This window comes from Diplotaxodon limnothrissa, linkage group LG17, assembly GCF_057381915.1.
Source record: "Diplotaxodon limnothrissa isolate DT_005_m linkage group LG17, D_limnothrissa_male_GT1.1, whole genome shotgun sequence".
Taxonomy (NCBI): domain Eukaryota; kingdom Metazoa; phylum Chordata; class Actinopteri; order Cichliformes; family Cichlidae; genus Diplotaxodon; species Diplotaxodon limnothrissa.
The window spans coordinates 21,316,058-21,335,554 of record NC_140612.1 but is presented as its reverse complement, the minus strand read 5'-3'; the positions used below and the strand labels follow the sequence as shown (position 1 = coordinate 21,335,554).

The window sequence follows — 19,497 nt, the reverse complement described above, 5'->3', positions numbered from 1 at the left end:
ACACGAGAGCTGCCACAGGTGCCAATTTGGGTTTTAAAATTAATATATGTACATATAAACAAATTCTTTATTTAAAAACTATACAGTTATTTATGTTAGAAATATTTCCAAACCATGTGCTACTGGGGTAAAATATACATCAACCTCAAAAATATGACTTGATTGTAACATGAATACTTTTACAGCCTCCACTTCACCCCACACTTCCCACAGCTCTGGGTCATGTCAAAGAAATTAATAAAGCACGATCATATGTATAATTTTGAGGTAAAATAATTTCATAAAAACAAATTAGCAATTTACTGATCTTTTAACATGTCCTGCTAATGTAGACTGGCCTTTATTTTGAAATTAATAATTTATTCTTGTATTTTTTTTTTTTTTTTTTTTTTTAATTTTTTTTACATAAACAGGAATTTTATGGCCCAAACTGCTCAGATTGGATGAGTTTAATGGTTTTATTGTCGTATCAGTGTGTTTGGGGATTTGAATTGAGAAAGTGTCGGCTTCCTAGCCACTAGGGGCGCCATCTGACTAAGTCACAGCCTTTGAGTGGCGAGCGTTGTAAACACTAAGTAGAAGTGGCTCAACTGTCCGGGAAATTGTTGGATTAACGTCGTTGTTGGATATTATTTCATCATAAGTGAATTAGAAATGTGCGTAAATAACAGCTAAACTTTTCTGCGCCAGATTTTAGCGCTCTAACTGCAGCAGAAGTCCGCGTTAGCAAGTTGATAGCATATTGTGGCTAGCAGGCCGCGGAGCCTCGGGGTTTCCTGATCAAGTTGACACGCGTTGAGAAGTAGCGCCGTGGACGCTGCTTTCTAGCAACTCAAGTCCGTTTGCTCAATCCTGGTAAGATAAAACGATCACTCTAAAATAACTCTTTGTGCTTTAACACTAATGCTTTTGGTGGGTTTCTAGTCTCTGCGTTTTTTTTAAATTACTGTTTAAAGGATATTTAAAGCTTCAGCGTTAGCCGTCAATACCGCAGGGAAAATTGGATTTAACAGTTCAGATTGAGACGTTTTTATATCTGATTTATGGTAATGTATTACTAAATTTTGTTTTTGCTTCATGCATAAAGTTATAAGTAGATGTGTTTTTATAAGATAAGATAAGATAACCTTTATTAGTCCCACACGTGGGAAATTTGTTTTGTCACAGCAGGAAGTGGACAGTGCAAAAGTTATGACGCAAAAATTAGAATACAATAAGAATAAATACAGTACACAGCTGTACAGAATAGAATAAAATAATATACTATATACAGTAGAATAAAATAGAATAAAAATATACAATAAGATAAAAATAGAATACGAATGCTATATACAACTGAGTAAAAATACAACGATGCCATAAAAGATTATTGCACTTAGTGTTATTGCACATGTGTGGATGTGTGTGTTTGTTCAGTTAAAGTCTTTGTTGTGGAGTCTGACAGCAGTGGGGAGGAAAGACCTGCGAAATCTCTCCGTCCCACACCGTGGGTGCCGCAGTCTCCCACTGTTATCCACTGTTAGCAGCCAGCAACTGAGCTCTTTAGTACCTCGTTCTGCAGACAAAACAATAATCGGCCTTTAATTTTAGCTCCTGAAGTCTGCGGTCAGTTTGAAGTATCTGCTCATTAATTTTCCTCCGATGAGTGTGAGATAATACAGTTAGAGGTGATGAAAGGTTCCGGCCGGGCTCTCTCAGATCTGTGTGTGTAAGACACAAACTCAGACAGAGGAGAGTGAGCGGGACATGTCCGGGCAAACCTTCCTGCCTTTCTGAGTTGTCACGGTTTAGCAGCTGACTCACACAGCCGGTCAGCTGTTTGCGGGGAAAAATTACACACTCGAGGGCAAAAGCAAAGCCAAACAAGTACAAAGTGTACTGGCTTCACCTTGGCAGCTCTTTTAGGATCCTTAAAAGACAAGAAGTTTATTTGTATGCAATATCAGATACTAGTGATGTGCTCATAAAAACAGAAGACATGGGGAAGTGGTGCACACAGGAACAACAATAAGATTACTCAGGCTGAAGTAGTGAAAGTAGCACTGTAAGATAATTAGTTTAAGCATTTTGTGTATGTTCACAGTTCAATGCAGATAAAGTTAATAATAATAATCATTCATAAAATAAGGTTAAACATGTTTATTTGCCTCACATTGTTGCATTAATTAGATTATCATAGTTGTGTTAACAATTTGTGTTAAATTTTATTACATGCAGTTTAATTTCTGGGTCTGAAACGGCAAACAAAGCTTTCTTCATAATGTGGTTTTATTCCAGGTGGAAGACTGTGAGGTACAGAGGTCACAGCCACAGCAATGTGTAGACAATGTGAAACAAAATCAATAGATTAGTAATTTAATAGGAAAACGGTGACCACATGCTGTTAGTAAAACAAAAACACCTCAGAAGTTAAATCATTACAAGAAATAAGAGGGTTAATAAAAGCTACATAGTTCAGTAAAAAAGCATAAAACAATCATCTTTATTTATCTCTGGATTTATTCAACTTAGAAAAAAAGAAAAAACCTGAACAGCCAAAGCCAAAAACAATACAATTGTTTTCATTTTTGATCTGATGGATTTTGTGCTGTTAATGAAATTATGTTGATTTGCTTTAAGATGGCTGAGAATATCTCGTATTCTCAGCAGTTTCTGGTCTGTTTGCTGCTTTAAATCAGAATCAGACACTTTTGTTTATCCAGCGATCTGAAAATGAACATATGCAGACAGCGTTAAGCCAATCCTAAAGCTCAATTTTGATCCCGGTTGGAGGTTTAATTTACCCAAGATTAATGGAGATTATGATCAGATATTTAGCAGTAACCGTCAGATGCATTTTTTTTCCCTTTTTTTTGTCAAATGAGTTGGGTGCAAAGAGCAAACCTGAACCTGGGAATACCACATAATTTGGCCCATACTAATATTTTTATGTCATGTATGTTTTGTTTTTGTTTGCTGATTATTCCTGCAAAAACAAAAAGGAAATCGTTATTAGAAAAATGTGAACTTTAAACTTATGTCCCTGGTGAGCTGGTAAATCAACAGATAAACTTATGGCTGTTTTTTGTTGAGCGTGACTTTTGAGTGCTGCTGTCATGTCTGGCGACCCCGGTGTACTGTGGTCAGGTTGGTCTTCTCCATCTCTGAGCCACTGCCATTTGTAGTTTACAGCTCTGAACTGTGTGGGTGCACTTTAAAATAAAGTCCTGCACCTCTGTGGAAACAGGGCTGTCTGTTTTTGCTTTGTTTTTTTATTTTTACAGTTTCCTATAATCCTATAATTCCTATAATTTATAATCCTTATCTTTATAATCTCTTCTGCTATTTGCACATTCTTTACTGTAAATTCCTAAGTTAATTTGTAAATTTTTGTAGTAAATTGTAAATATTGTAAAACTTTTCTTCTGTCATTTAATGGTCGGGCATTGTACAGCTACAAGCATTTCACCCCCATGTCATACTGTGTATGGTTGTGTGTGTGTGTGACAAATAAAATTTGAATTTGAATTTGAATTCCAGCAAAGTCTCACAGGCTCTCACAGGGTTGTTGGAAAATTTAAAATCCAATCAATAAGTGTCTTTTTACAGTAACCGAAAGAACAAGGTCCAGTCTTAGTCATCATAGTTAACCAGATTTAAACTAAAAAGTTTGAAACCACATTTTTGTTAATCAAAATAAAAACTAGATTTTACAGTGTTTGATTTAAAAGAAAGTCTGAATGGGCCTTTAAGCCAACCTGTCTATGTTACATTATTTAACAGAAGTCTGTGCATTTCAAAAAGCTACATTTAGAAACAACATTTTAAAAAACAGAAGTGTGAAACTAACACTGAAACACAGAAAAATATTTAAAAAAATATATTTTTGAATGTATAATAAAAAATAAACAAGGAAAAAAAGAACTGAAAACCGAAAATTAAACAAAAATAGAAATAGAATAGAAGAACTCTTATTTATGACTTATTTCAATATATTGTCTTTTAGGTCTAATTTTGTGTTTTTGACTTGAGACCAGAAAGAAAAGGTATATGTAAAAAACACTTTTGGTTGGAATAAATAATAAATTGGAGAATTAAGTATTGCGCTGATCTTCCCGGTTTCCTGTGCTCAGATCAAGCAGGTGTTGTGCCCCTGATTTGGCACTGGTTATCTGGCTAAGACTAGTCCTGGTTAGTGAGATAACCAGCACTCTGGTTAGTGTGGTTATGTAACTTTGATAGGATGAGTCAATGCAGACTAGCCCTGGCTTGTCTACAGAAGCTCTATGATTGAATCAGCTGTTCCAGTCCTACAGTACAGCTGAGTCAGGGCATGATAGGCCCCAGTCAGACTAGGCCAGGCCTTTAAACTGGTCTAGTCCTGACATGTCTGAGCAGGTCTATAAGAGGCTGCAGCTCTGCCCTGCTCCACTCTTTCTGCACTTTATCTGCCTTTATTTGCACAAGATGAGCTGCTAAAACGGATTTATTTCCCCTGCATATACGTAAGGTAAGGTAAGGACTTCATTTTATTTCTTGAATACTGGAAAACATTTTAGACTTTTAACAGCTGATTAATTAAGCATTAACCTGGTGCTAATGCAAAAAGACTGGATGGTTATTGAGTTGATCTGTCTGTCAGGTGTTGTGTCAGGACTACACGTTTGTGTTGTTAAAAACAAGCAAAGATTCAGTAACTTTTTAAGCAAAACTGACACAAAAGGTTAGTACAAGCTTCTTTGAATGTTTTCTGTAAATATGTGTTTTATATCGGTAAGTAAATTCTGTTAAAGTCTGACAGTGTGATGTTTTTTACATTTTCTTGCTTTATTTGCCTGTTGAAAAATGTTGAAAAGTGACATTCTGCTCTGAATGAAAATTTGTGATGCACCGGTTATGAAATCCTGGCTCGGTATCAGTGTGGCTGGGAGCCTGTGCACATATCTGTGGTTATTTATATTCCGGTTGTACATCACAGAAACAAAGAGATCTTCCATAACTTTGATTTTAGAGCTTTTCATCTTAACACCATGTCAGGTCACAACTGATCAGATACTGTAAATATGAGCCACTTACATCAGTAAATGTCCTGTTAATAGACTACTTGCACTAGGGCATGTGACGTATTTCCATTTCCAAATAGTACCGCTTGTGCGTTTCCGGTACGTTTGCTTATCTATCGGTAGCTATGCTAATGTCGCTTCAGAATGAGTATAAAAAGGAAAGTATTTAAAACAGAACATTTTCAAAAACAGGAGAAGAAATACTCCGAGCATTGCTGTGTCCCACTTTGTTCAGCTTCAGCCAAATTTAATGGCATACTAAGTTTTCATGCCTTTCCGACCCATTCCGACTTGAGAAGACAATGGCCGGTAAACATACGCCGGGATCATTTCACGATCACCTCTCACACCAGGGTCTGCTGCAGACACTTTGCCAGTGATCAACTCATAGAGCCAACAACCCTCGATGGTCGAAGGAGGCTTATTAAAGGTGCTGTACCAACACTTTTTGAGTGGAATGGCTATAAAGTTGAACCACCGCGGCGTAGTGTTTGGGAGAGAACGGAGCGACGCCCTGAACTAGTTCCTCCTGACGATCAAGAAGAGCAAAGTCTTACAAGAGATCATGACTACTGCTCAGTCCCTGAGCCGTCTGCATTGGACATATCTGCATCAGCTGCAGAAGACCTGTCCAAAGACGTGGAGACTCTGAGGAAGGAAATACAGGAGTTACGTGTCCAGCGAGAATTTGGGTTACAGCGTTTTGCTGGCTCCGACACTGACATCCGATTCTATACCAGGTACACCTAAGTTCTATTCAAGCTAACTGTTTAAAATATACCAAGGTCACCATCAGTTAAATTTCGAAAGTTTTTCCAGTCTTAATGAAAACAAAATAGATATTTACTTTTCATCTCTAATCTGTATGCTGGTTCGGTTAGTGACAAGGAACTATTCAAACAATCAGGCATTGCTGAGAAGTTGACTGAAGACATGGCAGTGATGGTAGATAAGGGCTTCCTAATCACTGATTGTTGTAAATGCAAAGTGTACTGCCCACCTTTTCTATCTAAGCAGAAGCAGATGCCAGCATACCAGGTTAAGGAGACGCAGGCCATAGCCAGACTCAGGGTACATGTGGAGCGAGTCATTAGGAGGATCAAACAGAACAAACTTTTTGATAGCATCATTACCATGTCACATGTTTATAATATCAACCAACTGTTTGCAGTGGCATGTATGCTGTCAAATTACCAGAACACAGCATTAGTTAAAAAATGGGTTAAGTGAGACAAGATGGATTTTTCCCAAGACACCAGTGCCAGTAACTTATGGAAAATGACCTGCAGCTGAGGCCACTACAGTTGCATTTCTTCCTTCTCAGCTGACAATACTTGATTACAGAACTGGTACTTGAGTGCCGATAGTTGAGTTTCAGTTATTGATAATTCAAATTCATTGCAAATGTTTAATGTTAATAATACTGTTTAATTATATTACTATATTACTATTCAGATTCAACAAAACTGTTTATCAAAATTATAAAGTAAATCACTAAATCGTTTTAAAATCATAAGTGACATTGAACTTTTGTAACATCAAAAATACCATTTGTCATTTTCTACAGTTCAGTTGTGTTATTGTCTAAATGTATATCAGTATGCTAGGCATGGAGTTTTAAATACTTACCATGTAAATAAGTTCTGCACAAATTCAACGTTTTAATGTGTGTTTTTAAAAATTAAATTGATGCCATTGCTTAAATAACAGTTTATTGATGTCACATAAAGGTAACATGTAACAACAAAAGAATTCATGAAATATATTGAAAATAAAACATCAGTTATTTTGTTCCAGCCAGCCTGAAGGATCTGTTTTTCTTTTTGCTATGTTTTCACTGTTCATTTTTTCAAACACAGGTATCTTGGCATATATATGTAAAAAAAGAAATAGTCTGCCTTTTCTCTGATTGCATTGTGCACATCTGTATCCATGTATATTCTTTGCACTAGGTAGTCCTCTTGTGCCCACACAACAAAGTCACACCACTGCATCCCACTGATGAGCAGTTGTCCTTGCACTTGCCAGTAATATGCGTGGCTCTTTTTTAGTTTAGGGGTACCACATTCCATCTGCACATATTTGCAGTCAATAAAGTTTTGTACATTGGGACATTTGAATTCGACGAAGCCAAACTGGGGGTATTCATTGGGGTCAAAAACAACACCATCAGGAGATGCAGCAAGCAATGGGGTGAATGACCAGACCACAGGGTGAGTAGTTAACATTCATTAGCCTACTATACTCTGCTGCTATTGCAGGCTCCATCTCAGTTCCTCTCCTCATGTCTGCTGTCTGCCTTGTTCCCTTCAATATACGCTCTGCTAGTGACTCGGCCGAGCTCTGGCCTCTGACGTGACACACCTCCCGAAACCTAGAGGCAGTCACTCTGGGCCTGCGGAGCTGATGCCACTCAGACGAAGAGCTTTGCTCACGTGTAGCTTCCTCTATTTTGTGAGCCATTTCCAGAGTTACAGACAAGCTTTTCAGATGCAGAAGCTCTTCTTCTGAGCACACAAACACACAATCTGATGGCAAGATGTCATACCCCTCCAGAGGCAAGTGCGGTGTTGGTGGTGCATCGCGGTGTAGTGTGATGTACCGGGTTGTCAAAACCGGCTGCTGATATGACAGAACACTGCCCTCCTGCACCAGCCCAAAGGCACTTTCCACAAGGGGCTTGTCAGGTCTCATGTTCATTGTGGTCACAAGTGGCCTGTCCTCAATATTAAATTTTGCATATGCCTCCGTTATTCTGAACAAGCAGGGATCTGGTAACGGACCCACCATGCCTCTGTAGAAGCCACTCCTAAAGAAAACATCAATGACAATAATGTAAAGGAGAAGGTTATTATACTGAACAACAACTAAACTAAAAACTAAAAGGTGTAAAACAGTGGTGCATAAGTTAGAGACTGGGATGTATATGTACATGACTGAGTTAGCCGTCTTCAGAAAGTGTAATGTTGTATGTAAATTAATACCTATTCTGACACATGTATGTATGAAAAAAATAGCAACATACATTTGTAACACGTGAAACCAAATTTTACAAATGTAATTACCGTACTCCAGTCTGGGCCATCCTATTTGGTACCGGCTTAGTGAAGATCATGGAGTTGATGGGTCCTGGCTTCACACCCTAACAGAAGACACATTTACTATGGATGGTGTTGCTGTTCATATGTAAACATGGACTAATTCAAAAACTTTAACCTCATTTAAATTACCACTGTCCGTGGCTTGTGCCATTGCTGTTCAGATTCCGTGCAGCTATGCACAGGGGGGACAACCGGCACTCTGAGTTGTGAGTAGTGTGCTGTTTGGAAGAGCAGTGCCACTGTGTGATTGCACATAACAGCGCCTGCCACACAGGAGCACTGGCTATGTGTCAGTATCACCGGCGATGAATCCAGAAGCTTAATCTAAGAAGAAAGAACGAAAATTAAAAATGTAACATCTTCATGGAAGAGCCGAACAGGAACATAGTTCAGTGTTATGGTTACGCACCCTCCTGAATGCTTAGTGTTTCCTTCTCTCCCTATTAAAACAACTTAACCATGCTTGATAACTGTAATAACTTAGATTGTGTATATTTGCAGTATTAACTTGTTGTCAAATGTTTCTGATCACCCAAACACACGTTGATTTAACTATCTGACTAGTCAAATTAGGAGTGATAAAGCAGGGAGACAAGGAAAACATTCAAGTTGATGGGCCTTTAGGAATGAACTTAACTAATGCTTAAATGAACTGAACCCCACTGAACGGGGATTAACAACTTTACACAGCTTCCTGCCTACACTTAGTCTGTGTGGTGCCTCACTCTTCCTCATTGACCTGTAGCACAGGGCTCTCACACCGACCTCCCCTGACAACCTGTCTTTATTGGACACTGAATAAAGATACAAGTACCATTAGCATTATTTCTGTATTACTCATTTCAGCATGTCTTAAACATATATATTTTACACTTAGCAAGAGTAGCATTAGGTAGTTAACTACCTCCATAGTTAGCCAACTACCTAACGCCATTATAACAGTGTCTAACTACAAAAGTGACATTAGTTAAGAAAACCTCAACTATAGTTTAGGACGACATAAAACACCGTTTAAGAAAACATGTAATGTAGAGAACTGACATCAAATGAAGGACATAGCGGAGTAACGTAGTGTTTGCATTTGACGTTAGCTAGCGTTTCTTTGTCGGTTAATTTACGTTTTCTTACCTTCGTAGTTGTGTATATAAGATGCAGCATATAACTTAAATCCTTTATCTAATTTGCTGGCGGGGGTAGTCGTCACTCTGCAAATCCGATGAACATCGGTGATGTTCAATTTTGGGAGCTCTTGTAGGCAGCGAGTGTAGAACGTCGCCATGGTTTAACCGCACCGGAAGCACTGGGGCAGGACTACATAGAACGCGGAAGTGTTAGTGCAAGTAGTCCATTACAGTCACAGGCAATATCTGCACTGATACCTGTGCTCCTGAGTTTACAGTTGAACTCAGTATTTAGATCAGATTATTGCTCAAAGAGGTTTCTGCCCTCCACAAAAATAAAAATCACCAGGCTTTAGGGCTGTTCGATATAACGATATGAAAACATCTATGGTTTCATGTTACGCTATTGTTTGTTTTGTGGTGTCGCTAAACAAGCTGTTTACGGCTAGGGCTGCTACAAACGATTATTTTGATAGTCGACTAGTCACCGATTATTTTTGCGATTAGTCGACTAATCAGATCATGCATCCATTGGATGTAGAACGTACAGCTTATTGCACCAGCATGCGTCTGCTCTTATATAACTATCATTAGCTTACAGCTTTAAGTGTTTAAGGTATGTGCTAACTAAAACTAAAGACAAGATGATAGTTTATTAAATTTTAATGAAATTTGCAGATTGTTTCTGTGACGTTTAATAAACTCCTTGCTATCTAAAATATAACAGGACACCGGAGTATATTCTCGAGCATCTCACACATCTGATAATCTGTTGTCTGCTTGACGTTTATTCAGCTGTGTAAAAACTATAACTTTAATCTCAGCCAAACTGATTTACTCAGGAACAAATAAAATACTAAAAAAAGCCAAACAATAACATTTTTAAGTTATCTAAGTGACTTATATATCATGTTTAATCTGAGTAGCGAAAGACGGCGGTGGGTTTGAAAACGATTTACCAGGAGTCCGTTGTTCTCACAGGCTCTAGTGAGCCTTGCCCCTGGCTAGCTATCGCGCTAGCTTTTGAAAATATGTGGTGTCTTGATAAACTGAGCAGATATTTGAGGTTTACACAGCTACATTCTCACCTGAAAATATGTTAAACGTTTATTTTGTGACCCAGAAAGAATAATAAGAGTAATATTAAAACTAACTAGCTGCCGTCATTGTTGGAAACTGAGCTGGGCTGCACTATGAATTCTGGGACACAGCTTCTTCTTCTTCGGGATTTAACGGCAGCTGGCATTTTTTGTTTATCAAATAGGGAAATACACAAACTTCGGTCAGGTAGGGTGCCTCAGACTTTCAGGTGAAGATGCACTGATCCATTCCTAGTGTACAAGTACCTTGACTGCAGGTGTTTTCAGTACAGAATTCAAATCCCGTATCAGTCTTAAATGAATAAGCTGAATTTTGTAAATGCACAAATGATTATTTTTTGCTTTGCTGCATCACAGAGTAATGAATCTAATAATCAGAGGACAGATTTCAATAGATTGGCCATATTGATCAGCTTTTTCCATTACTGATATCTGATTCAAGTATCAGCTCGACACGTGAGTGGTTTCTTCAGTTAAATGATCCACAGTTGGAGGCTCAGCAGCCCTCGTCCAGGGCCGAGGTTTTTCCTCCAGATGTGTTTTTGTGTAAGCAAAATAAAAACACAGAAAAGGAACCGGCTGCTCTCAGTCAACACCAGGCGGTCGGCATGCTCTGTATATTTTAGATATTTTATTGTTTACTCTATTTAATTTGTAAAATATGTGTACACACACACACACACACACACACACACACACACACACACACACACACGTACACATTTAGTATTCACATTCAGTAATATGCATACACTCTTATATTCATATAATTCTCAGATTTAGCCGTTCTTATATTTTGCTTGTTCTTATGTTATTATACTTTTGCACACCTCTGTTGCTTGTGAAGCTCACACACAAGAATTTCACTCACATGTACTGTACCAGTGTACCTGCACATGTGATGTGACAATAAAAGTGATTTGATTTGCTTTAAACAAACCTGCATCATCTTAAAAGGTTAAATTAACTTTTTAAACCAGGCAGATTAAACACAGACGAAGAAGATGATAATATTTATACAGTAAGCCTGGGATTATACTTTCTGTATCCGGGTTTATATTGCAGTGCCGCAGATGGAGGGGGAGGACTTCAAAGAAATATAACTAATGCTAATGATGAATGCCTAATCTGTCTTACGCTGTGAAAAAGATTTACTTTAGGAGCGCTTTTTCCAAATCTATTATGTTTAAAAAATACTGTACTGGTTTATGTAATCTGTCATAATCTGCTGTGTGTTGGCGTGCAGGGACAATCAGCTTCACCATGTCAGCCGACAGTGATACCAACACCTGGACCACGGAGGACGACAACAAACTGGTGAGGGCGGCAAGTTCCCGACTTCTTCATGTGCTCGTAACTCTTCACTGACTGTGTGACTTAACGTTTTCCTCTCTGTGTGTGTTCAGGTGAGACCAAAGGTAGAGTTCTGCTCTTTGCTGCAGCACGCTGGAGCCACTAAAGATGTTTTCACCATGAAGGAGGTACAGCATTTCCATTTACTGCGCCACATTTCACCGGGAGCTTTGAGACAGTCTTTTTGTTGGCTTTGATGTGTGAGGGGTGTCGTCAGGTGGTGTTAGGACTGTTACCGGACCTGCATTCACAGACAGCAATGAATGAATGAACCCAGAACTTCCTTTACTACCACTGCCCCCTCCTGCCTAAAACACCTGCCTCATACTGCATTTGCACACTTTATGATGAAACATTGCCACCTTGTGGTGAAGTTTGTAGTCATACGTTGCAGATAGTGCGTGAGATTAAATATGCTTTTTCTGTCCAAAAATCTGCTATCACAGCAGCCAAAACATTAGACACAGCTGTAATAAAATCGGCTCAGTAAAGTAGAATGCAGGATGAGCTCAGCAAAGTAAAAATTATAAAATGTGATATATATTGTCTCTGGTGGTGTTACGATTACATATTTAAAAATCGTTATCAGAAACGTGCATGTCATCTTTATTCGGCCAAGTTTGTGCACACTTACAAGATATTTGAGTCCAGTTCACTTTGCTCTTTGGCATGCAAAAAAAGAAAAATGTTTTAAAAAAAGGCAGGATGTAACGAAAGACAGAATAAAAAAGCAAGTTGCAGAAAGTCTTAAGAAACTTTACAAACTATAAGTGGAAAACTATTTTAAGTGTTTGATTGTTCTTTTTGCTTTCGTACAGCTAAACAGGAAGCAATTTGCTCATCGCGCGTCAATAGCGGATGTTCCAGGCTCTGGTTGCCTAGGTAACCCCTTTATTGTATTTACTACACTGAACTGCGCTCTTATTCGCTTCAGTTGCTTCTCTGAAAGGTTAGAAAAGTCTGAAGGCTAGCGTGGGACCCGCCCACCCCGAGTTGCCGGAGGTGATTTCGCACGCTGTCGTTGCTGTCATTGACATTTGTGGTACTCTGTTGACACGTCACTGCTGGTTGCCCCTGAAAGTTTCAGACTCTGCCGTTATTGCTGATATCGTGATTGTGACCAAGCTGCTCTTTTCCATGGTACACTGGTGTGATCGAGCTGCGTGGTAGCTGGAAATTACTGGTCACTGCGAAGATCTATTACCAATGCAGGAAAAATGGTGTTTTGGCCTTTTAATGACGACTGCGTGAAAAAAGGAGAACTTTGAGACTCACCCCAGCTCTCCTTTAGTTCATCCTCATGATTTTTCCAGGATTCCCTATTCGACTCCTTTTCCCTCTCAGTCTCATGTCTGCAGTGCTTCCCACATATAGACACTTTTTAATTTCTGGGCAGTCCCCCTGCCCGTGGTCTTTTATTTTGAAGGTTAAATCCTTGTCATTTGCATCCCACTCTTATGCCAATCTTCAGTGTCATTTTGATTTTCTCTTTTGCAGTTCACAAACCTTAGCTCCACCATCGTGGAATCCAAATGGGGGCAGTGGTCTTCGTTGTGTTAAGCTCTATAAACAGACCCTGCGGTTGTATTATTTTTTTGCACCGTTATTTATTTATACATTGTTTTGTTTTCTTTGTGAGCTCATCATCTGTGACTTGGATTTCTTTTTTCTCATTTGTTGCTGCAGCTTAGATGTTGAGAAGAAAACGCCCACTAACAAAAGCTACAAGCAGCCCATATTATTAGGATTTTTCATGCATATTAACGATTTTTGGTGCGTTTAAAAAGGAAATAAAATTTGTTTTGGAAAATACTTTACTAATAAATTCCATGTTTGCTCATCAAAAGCTCCAAAACCAACAGGAACATGCAGAGTTTCCAGTTTTGAGGCAAGATAAACGCTGTAATTATATGTGTGATCAACAAAGAACACCTGAACAGTATTTTCTGGATGTAGAGAAAAGAGAAGAAACTCAGCTTATCCTTTTTCAGAGTGCATAACTTCAGCTAATCTGACTGCAGTCTTGTAATGGTGGTAAAATTGCTGATGTTTAAAAACCACAATAACAAAACACCCAAACGTAATAATTAGCCTGTGCATCCTACAATCATCCCACGATGTATCTCTGTGTTTTTGCAGGTAATGTTCTACCTGGGTCAGTACATCATCCAGAAGCAGCTGTACGACCAGAAGCAGCAACACATCGTCCACTGCGCCCAGGATGCTCTGGGCCGTGTGCTGGGAGTCGACAGCTTCTCCGTGAAAGAGCCGCGGTGAGTGAGTGGTAGAGGATGAAGCTTTTGGTCCTTCAGACTCACTAAAAGGAAAAAAAAACCCTTTAAATAAAATATGTGATGTTTTCTTGTTTCAGGGTTCTGTTTGCAATGATCACCAAGAACCTGGTGGCTGTCAGGAGTCCAGGTAGGAATCGCATTTTGCACACGAGGCACATTATTAAATACAGCTACACCTTTGTGGTCCGAAAATATCCAGTCTTACATCCCCTGAAGTGCCCACAGGTGGAAAGCCAAGGGGCTAAAATTGAGCTGTTTTGGTTCTGTGTAAACACCAATTGACTCCAAATTAACTTGTTTTTCTGACTTTTGGGGAAGAAATGTTAGACCTCCACCTGCTTTTCCTTCAGGAGGATAAAGGCATACTTTCTAAATATTGAGGGTGTGTGTGTTTGTGTATATATAGATGATATCCTGCTGGTCTGACTCTGACAAACACTCTCTTTAGAATCAACAACAAGTCTGAGTGAGCCGCACAGCAGCAGCCAGACAGACAGAAGGACGGAGGTAAGACGCACACCATGTTTGGATTCTCTACGTCTATTGTGTTTTTGCCAGATAAACCTTCGGTATTTCTAGCCCGGGTTTGTTCCTTCACATTTACGTACCTTCAGCTTCCTTTCCCTCGCTGTGAGCGCAGCATTTAAGAAGTTTAGAATAAACTCGAAGTAAAGTTTCACCTTGTGCTATTCACACAGGCTATTTTGGACCATTTTACAAGCTCCAACCTCTGAACCATTCCAGCTTACGAGAGAATTACTTCCAGGTGCACTCAACTCCAGTTATGAGTCCACCTAAGAAGCAAAAACACTGCTGCAGTCTTCACTGAGGAATATATTTACCGACACTTTCACAGACTTCCTTCTGAATTACAGAAAGAAACATTCTACTCTTGCTGAGCACTCAAAACGCTATTATAGTGAATTCCTGATTGAGTTGGAAACTCAGATTTCCAACTCAGAAAGTAAAAGCAGTCCCAGTAACCCCAGCTTAACAATCCAAGAGGGTGGCGGTGAACGTAAAGAGCAGGCAAACTGTAAAACTTTGAATTTGTGCTGCTGCTGTTTGTGGCTAAATAATCCAAACGCACACTTTAACCACGAACGAGCTGCAGCAGAATTTTTACAGACAAAAAAACACCAAAAACCAACAAACAAAGTGTTTTGCTGTATTATTAGTTAACTCAATTGTGTCATTAGAACACAAGCCACGTTATCCTATTAACACACATACTCAGACACATCTGGCTGCACACCAGGAGGCTCCAGTCTTTCCTTCTTGCCTTTGTGTGACTTTTTTGTTTTGTGTTTGGGAGAAATTGAACCTTTTGGGGATGATGATCATAAACAATTCTAATGTGTATGATCTAATTTAAAAGTCACATGGAATTTGGTGATTATTCTATGGCCCAACAAGAGTTTAAAAGTTTGAAAATCAGCTCAAAAACGTGTTTGTGCTTTCAGGCGGCAGAAACAGAAGGTTGCTCTTCATCGCCTGACAGGAGGAGGAGAAGGAGGAGGAGAAGGTGGAGCTGCAGGAGCAATGAGCCAGGTGAGTTTCTCCTCAAGATGTACCAGCACTAACTCCACCACCATTTCATTCAAGGTGTTTAACTGTTTAACCAAACTCCGCCCACCTTTTGTCTGCAGGTCCCTCACACAGTGTAGACGAGGGGGATGTTGAAGAAGACTCGGAGGAGGAGGAGGAAGAGGGAGGCACGAAAAGGAGACGGTCTGACAGCTACTCGCTGACGTTCGACGACAGCCTGTCCTGGTGTGTGATTGGAGGACTTGGGAGCGGGCGAGAAAGACACAGCAGCCAATCATCTGACTCGCACAGCACAGTGAGCATGACGCACAATCAGTGGTTTATTGAGCCTGTGTTGATGTATAATGTGTAATGTGGACTCTGTGTGTGTTTAGTCTGGGAGGTCAGAGGTCACGGACGCAGCGTCAGACTCTGACAGCGACAACTTCAGTGTTGAATTTGAAGTCGAGTCCATAGATTCAGATGATTACAATGAAGATGATGCTTCTCTCTCTGCTGATGATCAGGTAAGAACCACTTAATAGACCGAGCTGGCCATTAAACATCTACCTTGGCTCGACAACGTTACTAATAGCCATCTTGTCTGTGTGCTGCAGGTATATGAGGTCACAATCTTCGAAGCAGATGACGACGACTCCTTTGATGAAGACACAGAGATTACTGAAGCTGTGAGTTGCTGCACAAACACACAGATGACACAAAGCCACACACTTACGCAAGTTGTTCAGGTGTAATGGAGTGTTTTCCTCTCAGGATTACTGGCGCTGTGCGAAATGCGATGAGTTGAACCCTCCTCTGCCCAGAAACTGCCTCCGCTGCTGGGATCTGCGCCAGGATTGGCTACCTGATGTGTCCGTCAACTGTGCCTCCTCCAGCCCTAAAGCCCTGCCCACAAAGCCGACCAACCTATCAGCTGCCAAAGAACCTCCAGGTAAATCTTATCATGACTACAGAGACCAAAGTAGTTTGTTTTTAGAGTAATGCTGTCAAAAAGGTGCAAACGAAAGAAGGGGGACACAGACGTTTCAAAAGTCAATCAAGTTTGGACTCCTTCATTTAACATACCCCCCCAAAAAAAACAAAAACCAAAAAAAGCACAGAGCCGGTGTTTTCAAATAACAAAGGGAAATCTCCAGTGAATCAAAGACGAGTGTAAAGGTTAGAAAAAACATCATTGTGAAGTTTGCGGACGACACTACAGTGGTGGGTCTTATCACCAACGGTGATGAGAGGGCTTACAGGGAGGAGGTCAGCGCCCTGACCCACTGGTGTCAAGACAACCATCTCACCCTCAACGTCGCAAAGACAAAGGAGTTGATAGTGGACTTCCGGAGGTGCAGAGAAGTACACACCCCCATCACCATCAACGGCGCTGCTGTGGAGAGAGTGAGCAGCTTCCGGTTCCTTGGCGTACATCTGGCTGAGGATCTTACGTGGTCAGTACACACAAACAAAACAGTGAAGAAGGCGCAGCAGCGCCTCTTCTTTCTCAGGAGACTGAAAAGATTCGGCATGAGCCCCCGCATCCTCAGGACCTTCTATCGCTGTGCCATTGAGAGCATCCTCACTGGATGCATCACCACCTGGTACGGCAACAGCACCGCCTACAACTGCAAAGCTCTCCAGCGAGTAGTGCGGTGCTCTGAACGGATAATTGGAGGTGAGCTTCCCTCCCTCCAAGACATCTACAGGAAGCGGTCCCTGAGGAAAGCGGGGAGGATCATCAAGGACTCCAGTCACCCCAGCCATAAACTGTTCAGACTGCTTCCATCAGGAAGGAGGTTCTGCAGCATCCGGTCCCGTACCAGCAGACTGCGAGACAGCTTCTTCCATCAGGCCATCAGACTGCTGAACACGTCATAGACACCTCAGCTTCACTACTGGAACTTCAACATTATGCACTACACACTGTATATAAATGCCACTTGTTTTGCACATATTCAACTCTGTATATTTTATATATTTTATTATTATTATTTTATTTTATTTTTTTACTATTTAATTTGTAAAAATGTGTACACACACACACACACACACACACACACACACACACACACGTAGGAAAATATTTAGTATACACATCCAGAAATGCATACACTATTATATATTGTACATATATTTATTAGTTTCAGGTTGGCCATTCTTGTATTTTGCTCGTTTGTGTTGTTGTGTTTGCACATCTCTGTTGCTTGTGGGGCTCGCACACAAGAATTTCACTCGCATGTGCTGTGCCAGTGTGCCTGCACATGTGATGTGACAATAAAAAGTGATTTGATTTGATTTGATTTGAAAACCCCCAGAATATCTTCAGTCTATAAAACCAGGTCAGATGTCCCTGTGTGCCAATGTCAACACACCTGTGCAGAATTACACATCACTCAGATTATTTCATATTAGTCAGACACAGCCTACCTAAAACCACTGGTGATGATTGTCTACATCAGAATACCGAAGCGACAATTTAGAAAACCAATCATTAGGCAGAGAGGAAAAAGAGACAAGCTGCTGCTGTACACCTCATCTCAGATCTATGTAGCTGATACTCGATTTTTGATGCACATCCCTATCTGCACACACTTTCTAATGAATAGCCAATCACAAAATGAATGTAGAAATCATTTTCAAGTCTCTTATTATTATTATTATAATTAGTAGTAGTAGTATTAGAAATCGAATAATTTAATTAAAAACGCTCTAGAAGAGCACAGAGATGTTCAGGTGAGAACCTGCAGGTGCTGACTGGCTCACTTTTTCCTCAAGTGGCCACTAGAGGAACTGCAGCTTGCTGTCAGTTTTATCTTCGGTGACAGACAAGCTGCTAATCGATTGATTGATTTGTGTCCTGCAGGTTCTGACATGGAGGAGAACGGAGTCGATGTTCCAGATGGGAAAAGATTAAAAACTCCTCCTCTGCACTCACAGTGTGCGTCCGACTCCACCTGCTCCTCCGCCGCTGCTGACTCCGCCTCCTCCGGACCAAACTCCCAGGATCTCCTCTCATGCTCCCAGCCTTCCTCCTCCTATTCACAGGAGAAGCTCTGGACTCCCGAATCCCAGCCCTCCTCTTCCTCACACTCATCCTCCATTGATTCTCAGGAGCTTCTCCCACCTTCCCCAGCTCCAGCTGCAGCTCCAGCTGCTCCTCCTACCATGCAAGTCCCCGATATGGAGCGCAGCGTTTCGGCGGAGTGGCGTCTGCCGGACTCGTGCCTGGACCCCTGCCTCATCTGTCAGTCGCGACCAAAGAATGGCTGCATCGTGCACGGACGGACCGGACACCTTATGTCCTGCTACGTCTGCGCCAGGAAGCTGAAGAAGAGGAACAAACTGTGCCCAGTCTGCAGGCTGCCCATCCAGTCTGTCATCCTCACCTACCTCAGCTGAGACCACGCCCTTGCCCCCACACACCGCCCATTCATGTGAGCATTCACAGCTGGTGTTCTCACATGTGGACTTCCACAAACTTCAGAATAACTGCAGATACTTTGACTAAATCCCAAATAAAATAAACTTTCAGTTCTCGGGCACATGCGGGCACTTTCTTCAAAACTGAGAAGATTTTCTTGAAAAGGTTAATAATTCTGCTATTTGAACTGTTTCTCTGACCTTGAACCTCTGGAATGAGCCCGTCAAGGGTCTGTCGGGTAACGCCAAGCTTCCCTTTGCTTCGGGTTTCTCTTCTTTTTTTTTTTTTTTTTAAATGGTTGGTATCGTTTCTTCTGTTTTGCTTTCTGTATTTTGGCGCAGCTTACATAAACACTCATCTTCACTGGTCAATCTCAGGTCCACGCCCTCTAAAGCTCCACCATCATTATGAAAGTCCTACAAACAGAAGCCCCCAGAATTTCATATGAACAGCAGTGGAAAAAGACCAGAATATTAGATCTGAGATTTTTCTTTTTCCTGCTGCATTTTAAAGACTTTTTATTTAAAAATAG

At 40.5% G+C, this 19,497-nt stretch overlaps 2 protein-coding genes across 3 annotated transcripts; one reads left to right on the top strand and one right to left on the bottom strand.

Moving 5' to 3' along the window:
- Positions 1-561: 561 nt before the first annotated feature.
- Positions 562-18,943, top strand: mdm2 (MDM2 proto-oncogene). Its single transcript, XM_085375760.1, has 12 exons — positions 562-855; positions 11,611-11,681; positions 11,771-11,845; positions 13,857-13,990; positions 14,089-14,138; positions 14,460-14,518; positions 15,475-15,562; positions 15,661-15,854; positions 15,934-16,065; positions 16,156-16,227; positions 16,313-16,490; positions 18,408-18,943. Exons 2-12 carry the CDS (start codon positions 11,628-11,630, stop codon positions 18,941-18,943), a joined length of 1,572 nt encoding a protein of 523 aa, XP_085231886.1. The 5' UTR covers positions 562-855; positions 11,611-11,627.
- LOC146614969 (uncharacterized) lies at positions 6,839-9,487 on the bottom strand. Of its 2 annotated transcripts, XM_085375857.1 has the most exons (5): positions 9,272-9,487; positions 8,846-8,937; positions 8,273-8,467; positions 8,108-8,184; positions 6,839-7,851 (listed from the first exon to the last, which is right to left on the bottom strand). In XM_085375857.1, the coding sequence occupies exons 1-5, from the start codon at positions 9,420-9,422 to the stop codon at positions 7,212-7,214; spliced, it is 1,155 nt and encodes a 384-aa protein (XP_085231983.1). In that variant the 5' UTR covers positions 9,423-9,487; the 3' UTR covers positions 6,839-7,211. The 2 variants fall into 2 exon arrangements, with proteins under 2 accessions (XP_085231983.1, XP_085231982.1); XM_085375856.1 differs by lacking the exon at positions 8,846-8,937 and having other exon boundaries at positions 9,272-9,373.
- Positions 18,944-19,497: the final 554 nt, after the last annotated feature.